The sequence below is a fragment of the Montipora foliosa genome, chromosome 9, assembly GCF_036669935.1.
Source record: "Montipora foliosa isolate CH-2021 chromosome 9, ASM3666993v2, whole genome shotgun sequence".
Lineage (NCBI taxonomy): Eukaryota > Metazoa > Cnidaria > Anthozoa > Scleractinia > Acroporidae > Montipora > Montipora foliosa.
Window position 1 is genome coordinate 26,186,841 of NC_090877.1, and position 10,000 is coordinate 26,196,840.

The 10,000-nt window shown below is 36.9% G+C and overlaps 1 protein-coding gene across 1 annotated transcript in view; it reads right to left on the bottom strand.

Moving 5' to 3' along the window:
* Positions 1-10,000, bottom strand: part of LOC137970998 (trafficking protein particle complex subunit 13-like) — a 17,748-nt gene that overhangs the window by 3,035 nt on the left and 4,713 nt on the right. The window contains exons 4-11 of the mRNA XM_068817690.1: positions 9,141-9,225; positions 8,199-8,329; positions 6,428-6,500; positions 3,557-3,601; positions 3,099-3,247; positions 2,211-2,325; positions 1,752-1,841; positions 1,479-1,579 (exon numbers count right to left, since the gene is read on the bottom strand). Coding sequence (XP_068673791.1) covers positions 1,479-1,579; positions 1,752-1,841; positions 2,211-2,325; positions 3,099-3,247; positions 3,557-3,601; positions 6,428-6,500; positions 8,199-8,329; positions 9,141-9,225 — 789 coding nt within the window. The remainder of the gene's footprint in view (positions 1-1,478; positions 1,580-1,751; positions 1,842-2,210; positions 2,326-3,098; positions 3,248-3,556; positions 3,602-6,427; positions 6,501-8,198; positions 8,330-9,140; positions 9,226-10,000) is intronic.

Consider the following 10,000-nt stretch of genomic DNA (forward strand, 5'->3'; position numbering starts at 1 on the left):
GATCGCAAACGATCGCAAAGCCGGCTGCAGCCATATATTTCGGTCAGCAGAAATGCAAAATGTACACGCGCTTTGTGCTCGCGGCAAAAATCTTAGAAAAACGACATGGCGGAAATCGAGGAGGATATTTTGCTGCAAGCAAAATTACTTCATCTTTTAGTCCTGAAGCAACGGCATCGTCAGCTTCAAAAGCAAAGAAAACATCGGTTTTGAGTTCGAAAAATATTCATGAAGAGACAAGAACTTGGGGCTTTCCACACACTGCTGAGAGAACTTCGTGTTTCTGACAGAACAGTAACGAACATAAACGAACATTCAGGCTTTGTTGCTAAGAAGCGTTGAATCATTTGAGTCAGAATTAAAATTATTATGGGATACATTTCGATTGCAGATCGCAGAACTTTGGTTTCCATATGATCGCAGGATCGCAAACGATCGCAGAAGATAGAACATGGTGCGATCGTCTGCGATCACGATCGCAGGATCGCAGACGATCGCAAACGATCGCAGAAGTGGGTTTCCATATGATCGCCGACGATCGCAGAACTTTCTGCGATCTACGATCTGCGATTCGCGATCGTCTGCGATCATACGGAAACCAGCCTTAAGTGTGAAGTTTTTCTTATGATAATTCGTTTTCTTTCATATGTAACGTAGAACTAATTACCATCACAAAAACTTCGCACTGAAGACTCGCTTTGAGGCCAGGAGGCAGACATGAACTCGGAAATGCCCAATTATCTACGGATATCGTGCAACTTCCAAAAGAAGCTAGAATAAGAGAAATAAGTGAGAGAAGTGATCCTCGCACTCATCAGTGGACAATTTAAGCAATTGTCTCTTATAGACACCTCAAAAATTCAGGTGGCTCAGTCAACGGGATTTGCATCATCCATGCCAATGCAATGCTCTACCAAACGCGCTATGAAGCCACACAGTTGGAGCAGGTCAATGTGATGGGCTCACTGGTTTCCGTGAAGGACTCGATGAACGAAATGTAAATGTATAAAAGACAATTGCTTTAAATTGTTCAGCTAAGAGCAACGAAAACTTCTGCCATTCGAATATAACCCGCACTTCGATACCCAGTCACTTCATTCAATAAGAGAACTATTAGGAATTTATGACAAGCCGCAGTGTACCATTTGCAGTTTGACGTTCCACGTAAACGGAATGCTAAATCTATGCAATACATGGCAATCCGCTACTTTTTCCTTCCAATTTTCGCATTACGACCCATTAAGGACATTGCACCCTGGTTTAGCAGGGAACTGACATTTTTTTTTGCTCCCCGCTCTTGCTAAAAGCTTGAGTCCGGAACATCACAACATAAATTAGCCAAATCTCTTATCCCACCAAACGTACAGTGTGTATCGAGGCCCCTTTGCTCTTAACACGATAAGATCTTTGACCCACTTTAACAGGTTACAGACAATCTGACCTTGTTTTATTTTATCGTGGATATAGGACTTCCTTACCATGTATTTCTCAAACTGATTTTCAACGGAAACCTTTTCTCCACCAAAACTGCATCTGGGATTTGAATTACACTCATTTTGATGTCTAAAACTGGCGGAGGCTGATGAAATGAACAGAAAACGTAGCTTTATATGAGAGTTTGAATTAAAATTTGCAGCCACTCATCTTGAAAACAAGCTCACGACTCGACCGTTACGGTCTGGCAACAAACTGAGCATTTTTGAGCACAAAATGACTTCAAACTAAGTCGGAATCCGGAACAAAATACTTACCACTCTTTGGAGCTGACTGGTTTGAAGTCTTCCTCTTTCCCCGAACGCTGTCCTCCATACAATGTCCAACTTTCCAACGACATTTGTTATCTTTAAGTTGAAACAAAAACAGTCTTTAAAAACTGCTTTAAAAAGCATTTCTCCAAAGTGCAATGATCTTACCAAAATGTAGGACAGGGGTACACGTCTGTATTAAAACGTGTGTTGTTTTGTCTCGAATTGTATCAGACTTTAGGGCAGAGAATACTGGGATTCGCTTCTTGACGCTGATGGAAGAGCCAAGAGCTAGCCAAGGGAATAGAGAGGTTACAATGCAGTTCTCATACCATAGTTCCCTTTCATTAAATTGAAGTTCTTTTTCTGTACATTTTAATACTATGTCAAAGAACATGGAGAAAAAGTAAAATGGACACGTTATAAAACACTTGTAACAATTTTTTACCATCATAGCATTCATACCTTGACATTCTTAAAAGTAGGAGAATGTGGTGTCAGCTTATAAAGGTATTGTCTGGTGTCATTCTGGTTCATGTAAGATCCTGTCCCAAATATACTCCTGCTGCTAGATTCCTCTCTGTCAAAAGCGTCATGAAAACAATCCAAATCACTAGAAGATGCTTGAAACGCATTGAGGTAATTCTGATTTTATAAAATAATAGTGTACAGCTAATTTGAATAACATTTGTACTCAAAACTGAATTCATCAATCCATTTTATTAATGTTTCTCTGTATTTGGTTGCCTCAGATTCATTGCCATTAATCTAAACAGCTGACAAAACAAATTTACTGTTTGTCCTACAGTAGCGATGTGAATCACCCAATATTAAAAAATGATGGCAAATGACACCATGTAAAGCCAAAATAGGTTACCTGTGAGCTTTCAAAACAGCTAGATTAAGTCAGTGATTGAGAACACCGAGGCAGTAAGAGGCTCGGATATTTAATTTTCTCTTATTCCGTGTCACAGCTAAATTGCTTTGCATTCTAGTTAAAAAGTGTAATGGAAAGCAATTTTTGATGTGAAGTAGGGATTAGACCACAGCAATTACGAACTTTGTCATGGGTCACAATGCGTCCACTTTTACTATCAATTTTTTTTACAATGATGCAAATAAAAATTGAAAGTTTAAGCATCAAAATAATTATGTTTGCTACATGTATGCTTGGAGGGGTTTATCTCAACAAGCAAAACTTACTGTAATGTTGGACATTAAAGCTAGCTACATGTTGAAAGGATACTGCATCAACTAAATTTCAAATCATTACAGGTACAATCATTCTAAAGAGAGAATGTTTTCTGGAACCCTAAGTTCTTTGTGAGGAAGAAGAAGTTTAATATTAGTTACCCACTGGCTGCATCCCCTTGCTGCTCATATGGGATGGTATTCAAATCTGTTGCTGTGTAATCAGCTGATGGCTCTAACTTGACAGATTCCATCACCATTGGGCTGGATGTTATGTTCTGTACTTGAGCCTCAAGAAACACCTCATCATCCTTTGGTTCGAAACAACATATTGTTTAAGTGCATACTGAGGCTAGTCAGGGCCTTATTGGTTTGTTTTTCTGCATGAAATGATTATACCTGTATAAACTACATGTGGGCCCAATGCAATTTGGCCAGGATTTCAACCACAAACTAAAATTTCAACTAGAATCCAAGCACTGGAGTTACCTAGACTATTTCTAAGAGCCATCATTTGAAACAGACATTTATAACACCGTAAGAAATAAACTAGTAAATTAAATTTGCAGTTAGTATTTAGAGCTGTAGACAAAACATTAATTTAAGCCTGTACTGCTTACCGCAGCATTATAAAACATTGTCTTGACATCAAGAGGCTTCAGGACCTGGAAAACAAGTAAACAATAACATCATTTTTTTATTAATTTAAGGGGAAAACAAATAATTGAAATACCAATTCGGTTTTAATGCATTACTTCCGAAATCAATACAGGCTACACGTACATTTACATTGTACTTGCAGTTATCATTAATTCTACTTAGTACATGTATACAGGTAACTACATGTACATGTAGTTAAAGGGGGGGATCCAGGATTTTTCTTCTACGGAAGGGGTGCACCACTAAGGAATGGCATAGCTGTCACTGGAGAAGTTTTTTTTCCTTTTTTCTTCCAGAATACCAGTTGTATTAGAAAGCTGCAGGTAATCTCAGGGGGAGGGGGGTGGGGAGTGCACACCCACTGCACCCTTCCCCTAGATCTGCCCCTGCTAGTTTTAACCTAAATGCTGTTGTTGTTTTTATTGTTATTGTTTTTTGAGTTATGGTCGTTGCAGTATAACTTGTAATCTATATTTTGATAATTAAATCTCTTTAAAAATATAAATAATTAAATAAATAATGGTAGAATTGCTGCCCAGGGGAAGGGAGATGTTCATTTATGCTTGCGGCAATTTAAGCAATTTAATGACAACAATAGTTTGTTTGTGGAAGGGAGATTTTAATAGGTCTTGAGCAGGGATGGTACAAAATGTGGACTCTCAATGGACCTCCTTCTGGACCCATTAGAGAGAAGAACGAAAACTATAGTTGGTTTTCCCAGTAACATCATCAAATCCTAAAATCAAAATCACAAGGTCTTCTGAATTTTTTATCTAAAGGAGGTTGAAGACCCAGTAATTTTTTTTTTGACCTCCTTCAATGGACCTCCTTCTGGACCCATTCGAGAGAAAAAAGAAAACTATAGTTGCAGGTTTCCCCAGTAATGTCATCAAATCCTAAAATCAAAATCACAAGGTCTTCTGAATTTTTTATCTAAAGGAGGTTGAAGACCCAGTAATTTTTTTTTTGACCTCCTTCAATGGACCTCCTTCTGGACCCATTCGAGAGAAAAAAGAAAACTATAGTTGCAGGTTTCCCCAGTAATGTCATCAAATCCTAAAATCAAAATCACAAGGTCTTCTGAATTTTTTATCTAAAGGAGGTCGAAGACCCGGTAATTTTTTTTTTCAAGTTTCCAGTTCCTTGACGCCTTTCATTTTCAAAATATAGCATTTTGAATTTCCGAATTGTCTCCTTGCGTGACACCATGATACAAAGCTTTTGGTTGAAAAAAACAACTATCCCTATGAATCTTAGCAGTTTAAGCACTTCAAGTAAACTTGGAGATATGCAAATACACATGTATTTTATCTCATGTGAATAGTAAGCGCTTTCATCACAAAGCAAACTTCAGATGTTTTCGTTGATTAATGGCCGCCATATTGGTGGAGCACATGGTGTCTCCATACAAACTCTAGCTCTCTCAGAGATCATAGATGTACCGCACAGACCTGAGAATTGAAGAGATCGATGGTTAAAAGATTTCAATTGTTTCCTACAACATTCCAAGTTCTTGGCCTTTTTCATATTTAAATTTATTTTTTTGTTGCGCGACAGTGAAACTATCTATAGTTTGAGGATACGCGACGCTAATTAATTAAAAACGAAAAACAGAGCACTTCTGTGTAACAAGATCAAAGTGCACATCTTAATTCCTGCATTTGCACATAACTACAATTCCGTGCGCCTTTGACCACATCTCTTGCATTTCAAAGAAAAATGTGTTCTCCAGATAAGAGATCTGCCTCATTCGTTCACTTCAGGCTCACTCACTGTGGGAGCAATAACTGCCACTTTTATAGCAATCAATTGGACACCTTATGCCTGCAGTATTAATTAACAATTAACAATTAACATTTCAGCATGTACTATCAAGTTGCACACGGGAGGTTGCTGAGCATGAAAGAAGTGCAAGAGTTGCACAGGACAATAGCTGAGTGGACTCTAGCTTCTTGAGTGCTTCGCAAACCTCCCAAGGGCAACTATTTAATTTTAAGCAATAGAGGACGTTTTCCGTGTTTCCATAGCCTCATCTAAGCATGAGGGGGAGTTGGGAGAATTTGAGACAGTTATGTAAACCCGAGACCTAGTCGGGGGTTTGCATAACTGTCGAGAATTCTCCCAACTCCCCGAGTGTTTAGATGAGGCTATGGAAACAAGGAAAAAAGTTCTCTATTGCTTTAATTTATAAATATTCCTCAAAGATAATTCGACAAATGAAGGAAAATGCTGGTTTTTTACTTTTTGATTGAAACAGATTTTCTTGATACACGCTCATATTTCCTACCAGCCTGGAATCAAAACACACGTCTGACAATACATAACCAATCAAAATTTGTGTGATGTCACAGTCGTGTTTCCATACTTTCATCTAAACACATCTGTTGACCAATGAGAGTGCGCGTACTATCCTAATTATTTTATAAAACTTGATAGTACACACCGCAACCATTACAGTTACATGTACCTTTTTGTTTTATTACAACATACATGTAACCAAAACATCTCTTGACAGTTTCACATCCTTTGTCTTCCTCTTTGAATGCTTCTCGCTCATTAACTTGATGAGCTGGCTTCCGCTTAGGCTCTCAAATCGCTTTGCCGGTGGTTCAGGTAAAATACCCGCTAACAGGTTTTTAAAAACCAATGTACATGTCGCCCGTGAGCAAATAGTACATGTAATTAACCAGTCACAGCCTGCACTTTACATGTACTTTTGTTAAGTTATCAATATTAATTTATTCTATTTTCTCACTTTGAGACAAAAATGTAAGGAAAAGCACAGGCACTGGTCAGATCACTCAGATTATTAAGATGTTCACTTAAGTCACCTGAAATTTGTAGAACTTCCTGAAATACATTTTTTCGCCTGCAAGGGATGCATAGCTCACAGCACACACAAGGCTGATAAATAAATAATAATTACCATAAACGTTAATCAAGAAAATAATACGTGCAAGGACAAAAAAATAAAACTGGCCACTGGTTTAACCCACTGGCAACATTGATAAATAGTCAGTGTTTCTGTTGTTAAATTGCATACATGTAGGCTAACGCTCATCATTTTCTCAGAAAATTCACGTGAAATCAGCCATTTTTTACCAATTGTTTTTCGGTGAAATTTGCCCCAAAAATTCCCATGAAATTGGCAGTTTTTTTTCCGTGACCCATCAGGAGCCCTGTGACTCCAAGGAGTGAGACTTAATAATAGTTTTACTGTTACTTAATACCCTGTCTAATGCTACAATTGTAGGTCTAAGTCCTGTAAATATCATGATAAAGTACTTACTCAGGGGTTTCAATAACTTCTGAAATAGCCGTCCATGATAGCCCATTGAAGGCGGCAGTTTGGCAAGTTTATGATAGCATTTTTAGTGAAAATCAAGGCAAACTAGCAGGCGGTGTGAGGCAAAGCAGGCGGCGGTATACCGCCGGTAACTGGTTTCTATTGAAACCCCAGCTTACTAATAGTAGAATATCCAATAATAGAGTAGAAGAGATCATTAAATGAGATTGTATACTGAATAAAATTAGATTTCAAAATACTGTAGACAAGAGCACAAAAGTCACCACGGCATGTATAGGAGAGTAAGATATTACCCGAAAGTGAGAAATTATTATTTATTCTCCAGCCACCAAGTGGTTGAAAAATACAACAACAGTCATGTCAGCAAGGATACAGAAATATCATGACTTGTGTCATTTTCCACAAAAAGGATCGATCAATCTTTTACATGGAGAATGTTCAAAGTTCTGAAACAGGCCACCATAGAGTTACTGTTACATTTTGTAATTGTTATGATTTTCAAAGCAGAGGTTGGAACAAGCTTGTTGGCAAGTACATTAAGTTTGGATGCTGTTATAATATTAATACTCATCGCATAAACCTTTCTGCACAACATGTACATGTATTAAGATGCATTTTGATCTTAATTGGAAAGTATTCATAAGATTAATATTTGACTCATTACATAAGAATGCTACGTAGGGGCACCTCTAGATTAACTATTGTTGTGCCCCAGTTAGCTAAATTACTATTACAATTATTATAGTGAAAAGCTGATAATCATCATCAAATAAAAGAAACTATTAAAGACTTAATAATAAAGAAATTGCAATATTTATTAATAAGTATTTAATAATGTAGCCTTATTATACAAAGAAGTAGGGTAAAAGAAAAGAAAGAAAGTTAATAAAAGCTACACAAGTGATTTTATACAGAACAACTCCATGCCAATAAAGCAGTATAAATTTTCAGAATACCCCACCACTATTGTCTTCTTAAAGCGACATTGTTTGAAGAACGAGGCATATCAGTCTATTTGTATGCAAATTTATTGGTTGGGTATTCTAGAGTCAGTTAGAAGAGGAGCATAAAAAAAACTATCAAATATTGTCTGAAATATAATTTTGTTACTGAGAAATGTCCCTTGCCAAAAATCAGTGTGTTGACTTACACATATGACATGATCGAAGATGGCAAAGGAAAATTAATAAGATGTATGAAAAATGAAATTGCTAATTAAAAGCTTCCCCTATGCACAGGATCCTCAAGATTAGAAATTGTGCTTTCCTAATGTTAAGCGCAATTATTATACTCACATGTGAGTTCCAAGTTCTTTGACTTCGTGCTGTATGACCTGATCAAAGCTCTCCTCAGGGTCCAGTTTAGCAACTGGCATGTTAGCTGTCCCTGACAGGGTTAATCTCTGAGATGATGTCTGCAAATCAGTCTAATTTAAAAAGGTAAACAGTGTGGAAGTATAAGTTGTTATTAAGGACGGCGCCTACTATTGTTATTGCACATACGTTCTGCACATCTGGAGATACTCGGATTTCCTATGGGTAGTGCTTATTAATACAGGGATATTTTTGCACGTTTTAAAACTATCCGGAAATAGTAGATCTTAGCAAGTAATTCTGGTATCCACAGAGAAAATTGGGGGTAACCATGCATTTTTGAGAGATAATTAAGCTTCAACTTGAGAAAGAATGCCATACATTTCTTTGCATTTTAAAGCCTTTTACAAATAATTATTATTTATCAATTATCTTTGAAAAATGCGTGGTTACCCCCAATTTTCTTTTTGGATTTCAATAACACTTGTTAAGATCTACATTTTCTGCATAATCACACACCGGGGCAAAAATACCTTTAATTAGTAGGCACCATCCTTAACTAAAGGTAAAAATATGTAAAAAGAACTTACAAGTATATGTAGCTCAACACTAATTTGGGAAATTATTTTTAAAACACTTCCTTCCCTTTTGTCTTTCCTTCCACTGATTCAACAGAGTTGGCAGGTGCCTAGAATAGTTGGGTTGCCAGGATAAATTACCAGCCATGGAGAGAGTATTCAGTGTAGGGGCTGGCTGGACACAGTGGAGGCCCCTAAAACCCCAGGCATCTTCCTTGCATTCTAGTGAGGTATGCAGTAATTAACTACCGGAAAACTAAATTTAATGTCTAATAACAATAATTATTACCATTATTAAAATACTGATAAGTACTCGTTTCAACCATACACTGTGAGAATGGCTCACCTTGATTACAATGTCTTTAACTGGTTGATTACTGTCATTGTGAACAGTTACATAACTTGAAAAAACTTCACCAAGGAATATATTTCTGAGCAATTAAAGGAAACTTAAAATTAGCCAGTAATTACAGTGTACCAAAGATATACCGGTATTATGTCAGTAACAATCTTACCGTAAGTTGAATGAAAAACAATAATAGGCCATTTTACAGTTGTTTGCTCAGCAACCAAGCCTATGAATGGCTGCGAGGCTGCCGGTGACCTTGCACTGATACAGACCTCACTGCTTTTATCATGTAAATTGTGTTGTTGTTACGCTTATTAGTCCATATTAACATTACAAAAGCATGAAGGTTTGTATCAAAACAGGGTCACTGGCAGCCTCGCTTCCATTGTTAGGCCTGGTAACTTAGCCACAACTGTAAAATGGTCTATTCACTCACACTTATACTTTTAAAGAACTTGACACCAAATGCATCATGGCCACCAAACTTTTTTATGGTTTAGGATTTATACTGCACATACACGTGCAATATGGTAGTTCACAATTATTCTTTCTCTAAGGTGAGATTGGACACCAGCTAGCATTCACCAGCATATTCCCCAACAAATTAAAATAAACTGAACTTGTTGATTTTTAATATTATTACAGTAAGTTCACCTTTCATGCAACAAATAAATAATGAGAAAAAACAAACAAAAACCCTATTACCTCTTCACAAAAGAACCTCAGTTACACTGTATATACATTAAGTCAAAATTGACACAAAAGCATAGGGAAATCCCTACGATTGTTTATATAACCCTTGTCGTGTATTAAAACTCATAGGTATGATCTGTAATATTATTACAAATTAATGTACA